This window comes from Felis catus, chromosome A2, assembly GCF_018350175.1.
Source record: "Felis catus isolate Fca126 chromosome A2, F.catus_Fca126_mat1.0, whole genome shotgun sequence".
Classification (NCBI taxonomy): domain Eukaryota; kingdom Metazoa; phylum Chordata; class Mammalia; order Carnivora; family Felidae; genus Felis; species Felis catus.
The window spans coordinates 56,732,475-56,751,559 of record NC_058369.1 but is presented as its reverse complement, the minus strand read 5'-3'; the positions used below and the strand labels follow the sequence as shown (position 1 = coordinate 56,751,559).

The following is a 19,085-nucleotide window of genomic DNA, read 5'->3' as shown; positions in this document are numbered from 1 at the left end:
TTCTTTTTTTTCAACGTTTATTTATTTTTGGGACAGAGAGAGACAGAGCATGAACGGGGGAGGGGCAGAGAGAGAGGGAACAGGCTCCAGGCTCCAGGCTCCAGGCTCCAGGCTCCGAGCCATCAGCCCAGAGCCTGACGCGGGGCTCGAACTCAGGGACCGCGAGATCGTGACCTGGCTGAAGTCGGACGCTTAACCGACTGCGCCACCCAGGCGCCCCCCTAGCCATCTTTTTCTTTTATTTATTTATTTATTTATTTATTTATTTATTTATTTATTTTTATATGAAATTTATTGTCAAATTGGTTTCCATACAACACCCAGTGCTCATCCCAAAAGGTGCCCTCTTCAATACCCATCACCCACCCTCTCCTCCCTCCCACCTCCCATCAACCCTCAGTTTGTTCTCAGTTTTTAACAGTCTCTTATGCTTTCCTAGCCATCTTTTTCAATGCACAAAACTCAAAACTCAAAATACACAAATCAAAACGTCAGGCTGGAGTTCTGGGCAAAGGGCGGGTTGCACACATCCATCTATATTTGCTCCCTTCCCACTAAAACTGGAATAAGTGTTTCCACAACAACAGCACCGGAGATAAATCTTTCGTCTTGAAGAGAACAGGAGAGAGGAGACAATACACTAACAATCTGGAAGCTGGAAAGCAGATGGACAAGTCATAAGTGACTTCACAGGTAGCCAAACCCTAAGCTGGCAGTGGAGACAGCTGAGAAGCAATCTTTATACCACAGATTTCTCAAAAGCTCAGGAACTGGAAAGTCCAGTGTCTCCTGAAATGGGGGTAAGGAGTGGCTATAATATGGCGGGTTGGGTAAAAGGTGTTTGGGAAGAATCAAATTGGGCCTTTTCCAAATCTGCTTGGGCAACTGCCTCTCCCTGATCCTGGCAGTAATCTGAAAGTTTCTCAGTAAAGTAAGGGAAAAAAAGGCATTTTCTTTCTTTCTTTCTTTCTTTCTTTCTTTCTTTCTTTCTTTCTTTCTTTCTTTCTTTCTTTCTTTCTTTCTTTCTTTCTTTCTTTCTTTCTTTCTTTCTTTCTTCTTTCCTTTCTCGTGTATTTATTTATTTTGAGGAGGCGGGCAGAGAGAGAGGGAGAGAGAATCCCAAGCAGGCTCTGCACTGTCAGTGCAGGGCCCAACACGGGGCTCAAACTCACAAACCATTGAGATCATGATCTGAGCTGAAATCAAGAGTCAGGTGCTTAACCAACTAAGCCACCCAGGTGCCCCCCCCCCCAAAGCCATTTTCAGACGTGCAAAGGTTCAAATAATTGATCTCCCGTGTGTGCATCCTTTTTCAGGAAGCTACTGGAGGATATGCTCTATCAAAGCGAGGAACAGACCACGAAAAAGGACATGACATTCAGGAAACAGGGGATCCAGTACAGGAGAGTGTGAGGGGAACCCCTAGCTGGGTTACCATTCAATAGTCCTAGAGAGTAAGCCCTCGACATTTAAGAAGATTCAAACATGTGTAACTAAGGAAAGTATAGGGCTCTGTATCTGTCTCCATTCATGAAAATAATTGAAATCTCCGTTCTATCAATAAGATCCCCAAGCATAATGTGAATGCTTGCTTGTATTGAAACCTGGTGCCTCTCTCTGAATATTCTGGCAAGAACTTTCTGATCTTCATAGATTTTATATCAGAATAAAATATACATCTACCTATATATTTATGTACATGTACATAGACATATATATGTGTATATATACGCATATATGTGTGTATATATATGTGCATGTATGTATATATATATGTATATATGAAGCTACCTAACAAGAGGAATTCTCAACCACACATGGATTATATGCAAGAATAGCTCTGGAAGGAATCCCAATAAGCTGGAAACAATAGTTGTCTTGGGGGAGAGATTTGGCAGGCTGGGAAGAAGGAGGAATAAAGAAGACTATTTCACCATTTGATTTTTGTTGTTGTTCCTTTTGAAGTTTCTATCATGTGCATGAATTATTCAAAATAAGTTAACGAGACTAAATAGATCTAAACAAATCATGCTTGTCACCATTAATCACTTTACTGGGATTTCTGCCAATGAGAATTCTTGAGGGCAGGATTACAAAATAACCTGCTAGGTTATTGTAGCATTTCCCACACTCTAATGCAAACATTTTATTCTGGCCGTCTCACCAAGGTGAGTGGGACATTCAAGCCAATGAACTTGGATAAACAAGTCCATGCGATAAACAAAAAAGCGTTGCCTGCCGCTGGTTCTGCCCCTAGGAGAATCTGTGAATCTGAAGGTTTGGGAGGAAAAGAAAGACCACACAACTAGGACCCAGACAGAAGTAGTTTTCTGTGCCTGCTCCTGTGCTTACTAACGGTGTCACCGTGCGCAAGTGACAAGCCGTCTGAGCCACTTTCCTCCTCTCAGACAAGAGTGATATGAGAATACAAAATTACGGTACGGATGAAAGCAGGCAGCAGAGTGCCTGGCACAGGGGGAGATGCTTCCACAGCATCAACAGCATCCAAAGGAGTCATTCTAACAGGTGCCCTGCTCTTCCTCTCTGCTATTCTTTCCTTTAACTTGGAAGATAGGATCCTTTCCCGTGCCCAAGCAATTTCCCTGCTGGTCTAATAGGCTTTAGTACTGAAAGGAGAATAATCAATAACTCCATCTAATTTAAAGTTGATTTTCAACTGATTAAAATGTTTGCCCCTGAAAGGAGAGCAGAGTGAATGGGGGTGTGGCAGGAGCCTTCAAGGATGGCCCCCGATGATCCCCAACTTCACAGCCGCGTGTAACCCCTTCCTGCATGGCTGTGTGATCAGTAGTGCTGGTAAATTACTTACCAGATTACACTGGAGGCACTTCAGCTTCTATCTTGGGCTCTCTCGCCCTGCCCAAGTTATCAAGAGTTATCACACGCGCTGGGGGAAGCTGTGTCATGACACCAGGCCCTATAGAAAGCCCTCACCTGGCGAGTGAGGAAGAGAAGCCTCCCCCTGCCCACAGCAAGCTCAGGAGTGGGTCCTCCAGACCCACTCAAGGCTTCAGAGCCTCCAGCTCCTGCTGACATCCTGACTCCAGGCTCACGAGACGCGCTGAGCCACGACATACGCACCAAAATAAGGATGCTAACTTTGATGCGGTACCACGATCTAATCCTCGGACCTCCTTCGGGCTTTTTCCTACCATCCCAGCAAGACCTTCCCAGCAAAAAGAATGAAGCCCCAAACCACGGGTTGCATTTAGTTCCTTCAATCTGGAAAAATGCCCAGTTGTTCCTTTACTTTCATACCTTCGATTGTTTTACTTCCATACTTTTAAAGCCTACAGGCCAGCGATTTTGTAGAATGTCCCTCAAAGTGGCTTCATCTGACACCTCATCATTAGAGTCAGAACAAGCATCTTTGACAAGAATATCACAGAAACAACATTGTGTTCTTCTCGTTGCATTTTCCTGGCTGGCGCATGATTTAGGTGGCACCTGCCAGGCTTACTCACGGAAAGGTTGGTCTTTTTTCCATTGGAACTAATAAGTATGTTGTGGGAAAGTACTATGCTTAGTAAGATACCCTCTAGATCCATTCATGTTGTTGCAAATGGAAAGATTTCAATGTTTTTTTTTAATGGCTGAGTAGTACTCCATTGTATTTTGTGTATGTGTGTGTGTGTATATATATATATACACACACACACTGTGTATATATATATATATATATATATATATATATACACACACACACATACACACACACACACATATATATATATATATACACACACACATATATATGCCACATTTTCTTTATCCATTCATCTATGGATGGGCACTTGGATTGCTTTCGTATCTTGGCTACTGTAAATAATGCTGAAATAAACATAAGGGTGGTAGGAAAGTACATTCTTTTAAAAGTAATCATACACCCAATGCGGGACTTGAACTCACAACCCTGAGATCAAGAGTCACATGCTCCACTGATTGAGCCAGCCAGGTGCCCCTGGTACTTTGGACCATGTAAACATCCCAATCCTTATCAGATGTTTAATTAATTCATTTTTAATTTGATAATACAGATTCCTATTGCATCCAATGATTTTTATAATCATTACTATAATTACTTATTTTAAAACTCAAATTATCCCGTATTTGTGCAGTAGGAGCCCTTTCGAGCTGGCTCCTGTGTCATTTTGAGCATGTCCTTACTTTCTGGCACAACGAAGTGCTCCAGACTCATCTTGTATTTTCCCTGCTCTCGTCCTGGAATCAGTCATTACCCCTTGGAGCCCTGGCTCCTGTTCATAGAGAATAGCATTTAGAAGCCAAGATCTGGGCACTAAGTGCACTTGTGGCTACTGAAGTCTCACTGTTCCCAATTCCTGTCAGTGGACACAGGGAATATACGTATTTCTAACCTTATTTACATCTGTATTTATTCCTATCATTTATCTTTCTATATTGAAAACCTTGAGTTCACGCCGAGTGGTAGCCAGTCTCCAAGATGGTCCCTGATGACCCTGCCTCCTGGGATTCATGCCCTTGTCTGAAAGGCACAGAGACTGTTAAGAAATGAAGAGAGGCTGTTGGGCATCCAGAAGTCTACTGGAAGAAAACAGGTGGAGCAAATCACACAGCTGCAAACACATACTACCTTTCACGAAAAAGGAAAGATGCCCCAGAGGGAGGAGCAAAGAGCCATGGAGAGTCACTCCTGGGCAGGAATAGAACTGAATCCCAGTGAGCTCCCAATATTTTCTTGGCTGCATTTCAAACTGCTTTGGACCACTGCGGTGTGCCTCCCATTCTCCCCCTTTATGAATAGGTCTACAACAGTTATCCTACGCCTGTATCTCACCATTTGTGCATTGGTGTGTGTCCTTTAAGGGGTGGGGTGGGGAGGGGCTGATAATTTGTGTGTTCAGTTCATGAGTCAAAGGAACTGCATTTGAAGAGCCTTATCTGCACCTGGATGGCAAGATCCTGGACTTTGAGCGGGTGCTACACTGGGATGAGATTTGGGGAAGAAGGGTGAGCATATTTTGCATGTGGGACCCACAGGAATCATTGCAGACTAGAGGGCAGACATTGACAGGCAGCCTTCAGGATGGTCCCCATTCTTACCCCAGTGTGATTTCCATCCGTTGCATATGGGTTGCACTTAGTGATGGCTTCTAATGAACAGGATAAGGCAGAAGTGACCCTGTGTCACTGAGACTAGGTCTTAGAAGGCAATGTGGCACTGCTTTGGTTCTTAGATCACCCACTGTAGGGGGAGCCAGCTGCCATGCTGGGAGCTGTGCTATGGAGAAGACCACATGGTGAAGAGCGGAGTCCCCTGGCCAACAGCCACATAAGTGAGCTCAAAAGCTCTAGTCAAGCCTCGAGATGACTGTGGCCCTGGCTGGCACCATGACTGCAACCTTGTGAGAAACCAGGGGCCAGGACCACCAGCTAAGCGGTTCCTGCATTTCTGACCCACAGAAAGTGGGGGATCAAAAATATGTATTGTTTGAAGCGGCTAAGTTTTAAAGGTAATTCTTATGCAACAACAAATAGCTAATACAAGGGTGCCTGGCTGGCTGAGGTGGAAAAGCATGTGATTCTTGATCTCCAACTTGTGAGTTCGAGCCCCATGTTGGTGTAGAGATGACTTAAATCAATAAAACTTAAAAAAATAACAAATACACTCCAATTGTCCAATTTCAGTCCATCCCTGTGGGGTTCATTTTTGAATTCTCTCTTTCCATATTTGTAACTCCCTTCTCTGACAATGAGAAGCCTGGCTCCCATTAGTCTTAACTAATTTGCTTGTCAGTCTCCCTCCATGCAACCAATGTCCGTTGTTGCTGCCGCTTTATTCTCCTCTCCTATGTTTTGATCCAACTCATCTGTTAAAACACTCATAAGGTGGCTGCACGCCCCCTCCCCCGCCACGTGGATGCCCTCCTCACCTCGCTCCAGGCCTCCAGTCTCCTTCCCCAAGCCTGGCTGGACACCTGTCTTTTTTTTTTTTTTAAGTTTATTTATCTTGAAAGAGAGAGAGAGAGAGAGAGAGAGAGAGAGAGAGAATGAATCCCAAGCAGGCTCTGTGCTTCAGTGTGGAGCCTGATGCAGGGCTCCATCTCAAGAACCACAAGATCAAGACCTGAGCTGAAATCAAGAGTCAGACGCTTAACCGACTGAGCCACCAAGGAGCCCCTGAACACCTGTCTTGCTTGGCCCCTGTTAATGACCCTTGGATTGTATTTCCCTGGAAGGCAGAAGAAGGAAGGATAGGGCAACATCGACTTTTTGAAGACTCTAGCCCCGTGGCCCCCCATTTAAAAAAATTTTCCCCACATGTTATGCTTCAGATTCTGTCTCTCTCTCTCTCTGCCCCTCCTATGCTCATGCTCTGTCTCAAAAATAAATACACATTAACAAAAAAAATTTTTTTTTTAATTTTCCGCACATTTTAGACCTAATTCTTTTCCCATCATGGTTACATCTAACCCTTCTATCCCCTATTATTGCTGTATTAGAAGTTAAGTCTAAATGTTTGGCAAGATTCAGGGTAAACCATTTGGCAAAAGGTAACGCTGCATACTTCCTATCACATCGCAGGGCATTGTCAGCTGCAACCTGCACACAGGAAAAACCGAGTTACCTGCCGTGCAAACAAGAAACTCACCAGAACCTGGAAGAAATCTCCTTCCTCTGGCAGTGTCCCTCCAGCGCCCTCTATTGACAAAGCTCACCATCAGGCCAGGTGGCAAATGTAGAACCCAGATCTATTATCACAGAGCAAGGCGAGGAGGGTGGATGTGGAACTGTCAATAAAGTGGTAATAATGGAGCGACTATGAGTGAAAATGCAAGACACAGAACTGTGCACAGTGTGCTGTCTTCTGCGGAGGCAAGGCTGGGAAGTTATGTGTCTTGGCTTAATTTTGCACAACGGAACACTGGAATGATACATCTAGAAACTAGTAAACATGGCTACCTGTGGAGCAGTGAGGAGTGAAATAAGGCTAGAAGGAGTGGAGATCGAAGCGTGATTTCCTTAAAATGCCTTCTTATGTGGTTTTGACTTTTGAACCAGGTACTTTATATGCCCCCCCAAATAGAATTAAACCAAACCCCCCCCCCCCCAATAGAATTAACAACAACAACAGGAAGCAAAAGGGTTTATTCCACTTGCTGGCGGGATTGACCCCAATTACCAAGGGGGCATTGGGTTGCTGCTGCACAATGGGGCAAGAAGGTCTGCAACCAAGGGGTTCTCTGGGGGCGCCTCTTAGTGCTTCCACACCCCAAAGCAATGGTTAATGAGAAGCTATGGCAACCAAAACAGGCAGGACACTTGGAAGACTCCCACCGTCTAGGAACGATGGCTTGTCAGTCCACTCTGACCAGCTGAAATTTGGCCCGAGGGCAGGGGACGCATGGAATCGGCAATGGAAGAAGGAAGCCATGGATGCCAAACACAGCCTCCCGATCAATTTCAGAACTGAGGACTGCAGTTAGCTTTGTGCATTTTCTCTTTCCTTGCCATCTGTGGGTGTTTGTTTGCGTATGCTGTTCCTGTCTTCACTCTCCTCCTTCCCATTTTTGTTTTTGTTTTTTCCACTTTATTTACAAGTTGTTGGCGGTGAACTTTACAATTCTGCCTTTAGGGAACAGAATTACCCGTGAAGCTTTGACAGTTTGAGGGTCATTAACATGGCCCACGATGGATCCAAGGACTGCTTCTACTGTGCAGCTCCTCACTCTGGGGAGAAGGTGAGAAACTCCACGTCTCTGAAGTGTGGTTGTAAATCTTAGGAGGCGGAAACACGGAGCTGTTTTGCTGCGCCGAAGTCCAAATGCGTGTAGGAAGGTGCACACGGAAAGCCGAGTAGCCAAAGGGGGTGAACATGGGAGTTGCTGATTTCTTCTGTCAGCTCCAAATCTATTCTTCAGTCCTTATTCTGTGATAATGGAGCCCGTCTTCAGCAGTAGAGGACACTGGAGAGGGGCAACTGTGGGAGGAAGGGTTGCGTTGCACATCCATCGCTTTTTTTGCACTGCAGCTGCTTTGGCCTGCCTGACCCCAGAAGGAGCAGTTTCTCTGTGAATTCTGACCGCTAGTCCCCCATCGTGGGCCAGCGCCCTGGCGGGGGATTTCCTGTCTGCCAGCCTCAGCCCAGTGATTGGGCCAGCTGAGGCCTGGAGTAACCAGCACAATTCACCACCGTTTGGTGGGTCACAACCATTTCTCCAACGAGACTGGGCCTTGGGACCAGAAGAATTGCCCAGCCAACCCTTAACCTACTGAGAAACATACATCGTTGCCATTAATTATAGAGAGAGCGAGCATAAGCGGGCGAGGGGGGCACCCGAAGAGAGAGATAATCTTAAGCAGGCTCCACACTCAGCATGAGGACTGATGTGGGGCTTGATCCCACAACCTTGGGATCATTTTTTTTTTTTTTTTTGAGAGAGAGGGAGAGAGTGAGAGAGAGAGAATGAATGAGCGTGGTAAGGGCAGACAGAGGGGGAGACACAGAATCTGAAGCAGGCTCCAGGCTCTGATTTGTCAGCACAGAGCCCGATGCGGGGCTTGAACCCATGAACCGGGAGATCATGACCTGAGCCAAAGCCAGATGCTTAACCAACCGAGCCACCCAGGCATCTCGAGGTGATATGATTTTTATTCTCATTTCAATTAAAATTATAGATTGTGTTAGTGATTTTCCTGATATCGAATCATCCTTGCATTCCTGAAGTAAACCCCTACTTGGTCATGAAGTACATTAGCTTACGTTTAACCTGCCATTGGAGGTTTGCCATTATTTCACTCACAGTTTTGCATAGATGGTCTTATATTTATGCAACTTTTCTCAGGTTTAGGAAACATTGCTAGAGTTAACTTCTTAAAAAGAATTTGGAAGTTTTCCTGCTATAATCTGAAATAGCTTAAGTAGCACTGAGATCATCTGATATTTGAAGGAGATCATCTGATATTTGGAATAATTCCCTTATGAAACCTTATGGGCCCGGCAGGTTGTTACTTTTTCTATTTCTCTTACGGGAATGTGTCTGCATAAGATTTCTCTCTCTCCTGAGGTCAGTTTTGGCTAATTATCAATTTTATCTGGGTTTTTCAGAAGTATTTGCATGAAAGTTGTTCAAAGTAGCATCATATCAAAAAACATCCTTCATTTCATAAAAGCCATATGATCATTTCAATAGATGCAGAAAAAGCATTTGATAAAGTACAACATCCATTCATGATAAAAAAAAAAAAAACAAACCCTCAGCAAAGTAGATTTAGAGGGAACATACCTCGACACTGTAAAGGCCTTAGGTGAAAAGCCCACAACCAACATCACACTCAAAGATGAAAAAAACTGAGAGCTTTCCCTCTAAGTCAGGAACAAGACAAGGATGTCCACTCTCACCACTTTAATTCAGCATAGTACTGGAAGGCCTAGCCACAGCAACAGCAATCAGACAAGAAAAGGAATAAAAGGCATCCAGATTGGTAAGGAAGAAGTCAAATTTTCACTACTTGCAGATGACATGAAACTGTATACAGAAAACCCTAAAGACTCCACCCAAAAAACTACTAGAACTGCTAAATGAATTCAGTAAGGTTGCAGGATATAAAACCACTGTACAGAAATCCATCGCCTTTCAATACACGAATAATGAAGCAGCAGAAAGAGAAATTAAGAAAACAATCCCATTTACAATTGCACCCAAAATAATAAAATGCCTAGAAATAAACTTAACCCAAGTGATGAAAGACCTATACTCTGAAAACTATAAAACACTGATGAAAGAAACTGAAGACAATACAAATGGAAAGAAATTCCATGCTCATGGACTACAAGAACACATATTGTTAGAATGTCCATACTGCCCCAAACAATCTACAGATTTAATTCAACCCCTATCAAAATGCCAGCAGCATTTTTTTCACAGAGCTAGAGAAAACAACCCTAAAATGTGTATGGAGCCACAAAAGACGCCACATGGCCAAAGTAACTTGAAAAAGAAAAAGAAAACCTGAGCCATCGCAAGTCCAGATTTCAAGTTATACTACAAAGCTGTAGTAATCTGACCAGTATGGTAGTGGTGCAAAAACAGATGCATAGATCAATGGAACAGAAGGGAAAGCCCAAATATAAACCCATGGTTATATGGTCAATTAACTTCGACAAAGAAGGCAAGAATATCCAATAGGAAAAAGATAATCTCTTTAAGAAGTGGTGCTGGGAAAACTGGACAGCTATATGCATAAGAGTGAAACTGGACCATACACAGTATGTGTATACCATATGCAAAGATAAACTCAAAATGGATTAAAGACTGAAATGTGAGACTCAAAACCATAAAAATCCTAGAAAAGAGCCCAGGCAGTCACGTCTCTGACATTGGTTATAACAGCATCTTTCTAGATATGTCTCCTGAGGCAAGAAAAACAAAAGCAAAAACAACAACGACAACAAAACAAAACACCAAAACAAAAAACCAAAAACCAAACAAACAAAAAACAAAACCAAAAAACAAAACTATTGGGACTACATCAAAATAAAAACTTTCTGCATGGCAAAGGAAACAGTCAACAAAACTAAAAGACAACGTACTGAATGGGAGAAGCTATTTGCAAATGATGTATCCGATAAGGGGTTAGTATCCAAAATAAATGAAGAACTTATATAACTCAACACCAAAAAACAAAACAAAACAAAACAAAAGAAAAAACCCCACAAATAATCCAACTAAAAAATGGGCAAAAGACATGAACAGACATTTCTCCAAAGAAGACATCCAGGTGGCCAACAGACACATGAAAAGATGCTCATCATCACTAATCATCAGGGAAATGCAAATCAAACCCACAATGAGATACCACCTCACAACTGTCAGAATGGCTAAAATAAAAAACTCAAGAAGCAACAAGTGTTGGCCAGGATGTGGAGAAAAAGGAACCTTCATGCACCATTGGTGGGAATGCAAGGTGGTACAGCCACTGTGGAAAACTAAAACTCAAAAAATTAAAACTAGATCTACTTTATGATCCAGTAATCATACTACTGGGTATTTACCCAAAGAATATGAAAACACTAATGCACCTCTGTGTTTATTGCAGCATTATTTACCATAGTCAAATTATGGAAAGAGCCCAAATGTCCATGGATGGATGAATGGCTAAAGAAGATGTGGTATGTATATATAATGGAATATTGTTCAGCCACAAAAAGGATGAAATCTTGTCATTTGGAACAACATAGATGGATCTAGAGAGTATAATGTTAAGTGAAATAAGTCAGAGAAAGACAAACACCATATTATTTCAATCTTATGCAGAATTTAAGAAACAAAACGAATGAGTGAAGGAGAAAAAACCAAGAAACAGACTCTTAACTATAGAGAACTGATGGCTACCTGAGGGGAGATGGGGGGGGGGGATGGGAATGGGTTACTGGGTGATGTACGCAACTGCTTGATCACTATTGTACCCCTGAAACTAATATAACACTGATGTTAACTACACTGGAATTCAGATTTAAAAAGTTTCCTTTTTTTCAATAGTTGCTTCCCTCTTCTTTGGTGTGTTTGTGTTTTCTTTTCAGCTTGACTTGGTCAACTCTCAGTTTGTCTACTGTGACAGTTTTCTAATATTTTTCTATTATTTGCTCTTTCTGCTTAGTTTCCTTTGTTCCCTTCCTAATTTTGAGCTTGATGTTTCTTTTCATTCTTTCATTTTTTGTCAAGGTAATTTCCCCTTGATTCAAATAAAGGTTTTATCATATTTAAAGAAATCCTACAGTTTTAGTTTGTATTTGTCTTTCGATCCAAGAGTAATCTAATAGAGAATTAATTACATTTCCAGTTGGAAGGGACTCTTTGATTATACAGTTAATTTCTGGTTTTACTGCATTGTGATTAGAGAATATGTTTGTATCATTTCTACCTTATGGAATATACTGAAGTTTTCTCTGTGGCTTAATAGAAGGCCAACTTTCATGAATGTTCCATTTGTGCTTGAAAAGAAGGCATTTTTCTCTGCTATCAGGATATGAAGTTCCATATCTGTCTGGAGGAAACTTTTATCTTTGTCCTCTTAACTTGTCTTGGATTTAGAAAGGTGGGTTAACCGGTTATTAATATGTTTTTATTTATTCTTGCATCTCTACAGTTTTTGCTTTTTGTGGGTTGCTGTTGTGTTATTTGATGCATAGATACTCTTACTTATCATGTGTTCACCGGGAATTGTAGCTTTTAGCATTAAGTCACTTCATCTCATTTATTGTTTTTGAGGCTGAATTCCACCTTGTCAGATACCAAGATTGTAATTTCTCCCCCGTGCCATTTTTGGCTTGCATTTGCCTGTGCATATCCATTGCTTCATGTTTAGCCTTTCTGAATGTTTATGTTGGGTGTGCCTAGAGTGGATTGGCATAGAATTGGTTGGGCTTTGCTCTGTGATCTGGAATAGATTGATTCTAGTGGTGTTCTATACCCTTACCTTGACTTCATGAAAGGCAGGGTATACTTTCCAACCCTTTGACTTTGGGACTGGGCATGGAGTTGATATGGTCAATTGGGTTTTAGTGGACATTGCATGGGCAAAGTTTGGAAATGTGAGCACCGTTGGGCTTGCCTTCTTGTACTCTATCCTTTTGCTGTGGCCAGGACATGCCTCAAATAGGCACTGGTCCAAGGAGAATGAGGGACACATGGAACAGACCTAGACCCAGCCTGAAACTCAGAGCTGAGCTCAGGCTAGATCAGAGGAAATTCCAATCTGCAGATGCTCGGGTGAGGAATAAATATTTATTGTTTAACGCTGCTGACTTTTGGGGTTATTGGACACACAGAATTATTATTTTTTTTCCAACGTTTTTTATTTATTTTTTGGGACAGAGAGAGAGAGACAGAGCATGAACGGGGGAGGGGCAGAGAGAGAGGGAGACACAGAATCGAAAACAGGCTCCAGGCTCTGAGCCATCAGCCCAGGGCCTGACGCGGGGCTCGAACTCACGGACCGCGAGATCGTGACCTGGCTGAAGTCGGACGCTTAACCGACTGCACCACCCAGGCGCCCTGGACACACAGAATTATCATGGCAATAGCTGAGTGGCACAGGAGCCAATCTTAAAATCTTATCGGGGATCTAAGCATATTTACATTTCTTGATACAAGTGATACGTTTGGTACTTCTGTGCTTCTTATGTTTTACAGTTTCTGGGTGTATCCTGTTACACTTACTGTGTATCCTTTGCGCTAAGGTCTAGTCTCTTCTCTCCCTGCCCCCCACCCTTTTTGCTTTGTTTTGGGCTTATTTTTAGGAAGGCTCGCATTTTTGTTCTAGGGATTATCCTTATAATAACACCTTCAAATAATGTTCTCAGTCCCCTTTTTTCCTACTTTTATATTTGGCTTCACCAGGTTTCAATAATATCGTCTAAGTCTCATGCTTTAACAAGACAGCAGTGAATAAGTTTATTCTACTCTTTCTTCTCTCTGCTTTCTCCTCCCATTAAAACACTGTGTTATGTCTACTTGTCTTGGCACGTGACATGGTGTGGTATTCATTCATCCTTATCCATTATGTTTTAGATCTACATTTAAGTAAATCCAGTGCTCATCATCAGTCCTTTTGCCCAAATTTGTCAAATCTCTTGGATGGATGGTTTGTTCTAAAAGATCCCTCCTGAAAGGACTCATAAATAGTATACTCACTCTTGTATGTTCAAAACCAGTTTGAAGCTACTTGTCTAGACCCTGGAACCTGAAAGCCAGCCTGGCTGGATACCAAATCCCTGCCTCACGCCTTTCCTCAAGTCTTTTTAAAATGTTGCTTCTCTGTTATCTTGACTTACATGTTATTTTGAGAAACCTGAGACCAATACGATTTTCCTTTCTTTTTATCTGACCTGATTTCATGGCCTGAAGATCCAGCGACTTTCTTCTTTATCTTCAAAGTTCACTAAGTTTTCCCAGGATATGTCTTTCAGAACTGGTAACTCTGGGTTTGCTTTTTCCCAAGGACATAGTGGAATCTTTCAGGATGAAGTCTCAGCTTTTTGTTACAGGACATCGTCTTCACTTATAGTCTTACATCTTAGGTCTATTTCATTATTTTGTTTTTCCTCTAAGATTTCACTTATATGAGTGTTAACCACTCTTTTTGCCATCTGCTGAATTTATGCTTCCTCTCTGATCTCTAACGCCTCCCTACAGTTTCATTTTCTTGAGTCCTTTTATTGCCATCCTTGGTGTCTGTTTCCATACTTTCTGTTGTATCTGCTCTCCTTTGGGCATGTGAGACAATTTTGTGTTTTTCTTCAGTTTTCTCCCTGAGTTCAGTGAGCTCCCATTGCACAGGGTACTTGTCCATTTTTCTTCTGAGCTCGGGACGCTACGGTTTGCAATCCTCCTTCATGTGATGCTGCTTGTTTATACCTAACTAGTGATGGGGATGCTGTTACAATTTTCCCCTGCTTTTGGATTTTTATCCGGATTGTACGTATTGTGTATTTTTATTTGCTGAACAGTTTTCCAAGTTTTCTTCTGAAAGTACTTTGTATGCATGCTTTATGTGTTTGAATTGCATTTCCTTTAATAAGACACTTTTTTTTTTTTTTTGGACGTCTTCTGATTCTTTGACAGCATCTTGCTTGAAGAGGGCTCTTCTCTTAGCTGCTTCGTTTCCTTCACTGCCATGCCTCCAAGGGAAATCTACTTCTAAGGTGCCCCCTGTTCTCCAGCAGTGTCTTCTGTCGCCTCTGGGTCCAAACCTTTCCGTATCTCTTCCTTTTGACTCCACCAGGTCTCAAGCCTTCCCTCAGCATTTCTCCAAGCAAGGTGGGTCTCTCTCCTGATGGGCATGAGCCCTAGATGTGGCCTGTTTTTACCGCCATTAGGATGGTACCAGTTTTTCTTTCCCATACAGTCTCCGCCTGGATTTATATATTTTGATTTGGGGCTTGATGTCAGCTCTTCTAGTCGAAGATGTTTATTTTCCCACTGACCTTTCATTGAAACGTCAGTAAACTTCCCTGGTAAACGGTAGGTCTGAGCTACAAGTGACTTTATTTATTCTTTTCCTGAACAGTTCTTTTTTTTTTTAATTTTTTAATTTATTTTTGAGAGACAGAGAGTGAGCAGGGGAGTGGTAGAGAGAGAGAGAGAGAGAGAGAGAGAGAGAGAATCTGAAGCAGGCTCCAGTCCCTGAGCTACCAGCACAGAGCCTGACATGGGGCTTAAACTCATAAGCTGTGAGATCATGACCTGAGCTGAAGTCAGATGCTTAACCAACAGAGCCACCCAGGTGTCCCCTGAACAGTTCTTGTTAAAAATTTTGTTTAATGTTTATTTATTTTTGAGAGAGAGAGAGAGACAGACAGAGCGCAAGCGGGGGAGGTGCAGAAAGAAAGGGAGACACAGAATCCGAAGCAGGCTCCAGGCTCTGAGCTGTCAGCCCTGAGCCCGATGCGGGGCTCCAGCCCACGGACCATGAGATCACGACCTGAGCCGAAGCTGGACGCTCAACCGACCGAGCCACCCAGGCGCCCCTTTTCCTGAACAGTTCTTAAAGGATGTGGGGCGAAATCTCAACTGAGGCGGCTGGGATTACCCGCTGGCATTTTTATTGTGGAACGGTTTCCTCCCTGCTAACTCTATGGGAGATGAGGAGTAACACTGGTCACACTGGAGGTAGGGGTAGAGGCCGGTTGCAAATAACAGGAAAGGAAGAAAAGATTCGGGAAATGCCTTAACATGAAGCTGCACATTAGAAACGGGGGGAATCGGCCCTCACGACATACCTACCATCAGCCGGCCAATAAATCTTTATTACAGCCCATTCTGTGCTGAGAAGTGGGATGGGTCCCCTTGGGAAGTGAGCACTGACTTCAATACACTGATTGGAGGGGCATCTCAGCTGCCACCTGGCTACCCAGTTACCAAAACGGTGCCGACGTTCACCCCAGGAACCCAGCACTGAAGCTAGATTCAGGGGTCTGATCCGGGTCTCAAATCCTTACCAGAATCACCAGAAGCCACTCACCAAATCCACTCAGAAACTATTATTTTCTTCTGTTTGTTCCTTGTTCACCAAAATAACACTATCTGTCTGTCAAGTACATCATGGGACATCCATACGATGGGCCGTCATGCAGACGTTATAAACTGGTGGAGTCTTTCGCACTAAGGGGAAAAAAGAATACAATTTACACATACAAACTTGTACTAAACGGTATGCCGTAGAATGCAACAGCTCCGCAGTAAGCCTGGGAAACGTGGCACAGACTGTCTAGCTTTCAGAGATTCACAACGCACATCATCCTTTCAAAGGCTCTGAGAAGTCCTGTAGTAAAAGGCCAGTTTAACTTTGTCTAATCTGGCATTTCCTACACGTTTTTTGATGGTGAACTGTTTGTCATGGCGGGCACCAAATAACACTTAACAAACCCTTTGGGACACACGTAGAAGATCTGAACCAGGTAGCTGAGAATACATGTGCGGAGAAGCCGGTGGTAGGATTGTGGGTGATGTTTTCCCCTGCTTCGTACGGATCTATTCCTTCCAAATGCTCTAAATGTTAAAACACATAATGGTCTAAAACATAATGACTGAAAGCCTCCAACCGCTGCCTCAAGTGCTCCTGGAAGTAACGAGGCATGCCAGTAGGCCCAGTCAGCCTCTCCCCAGCCCGCGGGCCCCACACCGCTTCCCCAGGCCCCCGAGCTCATTCTCAGCCGCTAACTTGCATCATGTGTTTTAGCACTAAATTTCATCTTTGGTCCTATGGTGTTCATCTATTCATTCAACAAACATGTACGGCCATTCTGCTCATGCCTCAGGTTGAGATTACGGCAGGGGGCAAGAGTACCCACTGTCCTGACCTCGTGACCTCTGCTGTCGCAAAACGATCACACCATTGAATATACAACTACGGGGAACGCATCTCACCGGGAGCAATGGCTGAACTAAAAAGTTCCTTAGATGAAACGGGAGCTGACTAAACAAAGATACGAGGAAAAGCATCCCACCTTTGGGGGAAGGGACAGAACACGCCTGCACAGGCCCAGTGGCAGGAGGAGACACAGGCTGTCTGGGCATCTGAAAGGCTGGAGAGCAAGGGGAAAGTGAGGGTGATGGGGCCAGATCACGCAGGCCTCGCGAAGGCCACGCAAAGGAACTTTTTATTTTTTTTCCAAAACGTTTTTTTTTTTTTTAATTTATTTTTGAGACAGAGAGAGACAGAGCATGAACGGGGGAGGGGCAGAGAGAGAGGGAGACACAGAATCGGAAACAGGCTCCAGGCTCTGAGCCATCAGCCCAGAGCCTGACGCGGGGCTCGAACTCACAGACCGCGAGATCGTGACCTGGCTGAAGTCGGACGCTTAACCGACTGCGCCACCCAGGCGCCCCACCAAAACGTTTTTAATGTTTTTTTTAAATTTATTTTTGAGACAGAGAGAGACAGAGCGTGAACAGGGGAGGGGCAGAGAGAGAGGGAGACACAGAATCCGAAGCGGGCTCCAGGCTCTGAGCTGTCAGCACAGAGCCTGATGTGGGGCTCGAACTCACAGACTGTGAGATCATGACCTGAGCCGAAATTAAGAGTTGGATGCTTAACCGACTGAGCCCCCTCGGGCACCCCATGACGATGATACGCTAGGATCAGCCAGTGGTTTTCCTGTGACCACCACCCACCCCCCCTGCCACCCCACTCCTCCTTGTAACCATCAGTTTGTTTTCAGATGCGCTTTGACATCTGACAGTCCTGTGCTGGTCCTCGGACACAGAGAAGTGCATCAGATGCAGCCCTGGCCCCCAGGGGGCTCACAGTCTGTCGGTGGGGGTGGGGGAGACAACACAAAACCGAGAATCATCACCTCAAAGCACTGGCCTAGCCGCTCACCTACACCAAGCAGCTGGCGAGTGCAGCCCCGTGAATGGTGGCACCAGACAAAACCAGAGCTCAGTGTCTCAGGCTTTTCAGTAACCAGCCTCACCTGCTGAAGAGCCTCTCACCAGCTGGGAAAGGAATGACGGCCCAGCTGCAGAAATCTGAGAACATCTTCCGATCACAATTCACTTCTCTATGAAGGGCAGGCCACAGCTAGTTTCTGTCACTGAGATTAACCTTTTTTCTTGTCGTCCACAAATTAGATCTACCGGTTTTGCTTCACTTTATGGAATGAAACGGAAACTTTAAGGTAGCATTCCCTGGAGCTGAATTTGGTTCCAGGAAAGGAGAAATCGCACAGGCCAATCACATTCTCACAGGTAAAGCAGGATTCACCTTCCTGGGTTCCTTTTCTTGTTTTTATTTTTTATTTTAAAGAGAGAGAGAGAGAGAGAGCAAGCGCATGTGAGCAGGGGAGAGGGGCAGACGGAGAGAGAATCCCAAGCAGGCTCCACGCTCAGGGCGAAGCCTGATGGGGCTCAATCCCACGGCCCTGGGATCATGACCTGAGCCAAAGTCAAGAGTGAGATGCTCAACCAACTAAGCCACCCAGGTGCCCCTCACCTTCCTGGTTTTTGCACATCGCATTAATCACCACATGGGAGAATGGGCTGCTTTGACCTCGTAAAATAACCTCTCCTCAACCATTTGAGGACTGGTTCCCCCATGTCATTCCCAGTCCATCTCAACACTCCAAAGGACCCATCTCCTCTTTAACTCAATGGAAGCCCTCAAATTGGCTGCAGGTTGCTAGAAATGATATCTACCTTTGATGGGGTGCCTGGGTGGCTCAGTCAGTTAAGTGTCAGACTTTGGATCAGGTCATGATCTCACGGTTTGTGGGTTCAAGCCCCACTTCGGGCTCTGGGCTGACAGCTCAGAGCCTGGAGCCTGCTTTGGATTCTGTGTCTCCCTCTGTCTCTGCCCCTCCCCCACTCGAGCTCTGTCTGTCTCTCTCTCTCAAAAAAAAAAAAAAAGACATTAAAAAAAATTAAATACCTTTGACACCATCCGTGCCTATGTTGTGACATGTACCTTTAAGTCTCATATACCAGCACCCTCGATGAAAGCCAGACCCACACCTTCCAGGAGAGCTATTGCCCACAGCAGTCATGATGAGGACGGGCCACGCTGGTCACCTGGAGAGCTCT

The 19,085-nt window shown here is 44.1% G+C and overlaps 1 protein-coding gene across 2 annotated transcripts in view; it reads right to left on the bottom strand.

Annotated features, from left to right (window-relative positions):
- Positions 1-7,131: 7,131 nt before the first annotated feature.
- The window catches only part of IQSEC1 (IQ motif and Sec7 domain ArfGEF 1), a 689,800-nt gene continuing 677,846 nt past the window's right edge, over positions 7,132-19,085 (bottom strand). The window contains exons 14-15 of one of the 2 annotated variants that reach the window (XR_006594816.1): positions 16,027-16,166; positions 7,132-7,981 (exon numbers count right to left, since the gene is read on the bottom strand). Coding sequence is in view for 1 of the 2 variants with exons in the window: in XM_045053202.1 (XP_044909137.1) it covers positions 16,105-16,166 (62 nt within the window). In the remaining variant the exon portion in view is untranslated. Of the gene's footprint in view, positions 7,982-15,578; positions 16,167-19,085 lie in introns of those variants that run through there. The other variant, XM_045053202.1, reaches the window with a different exon arrangement.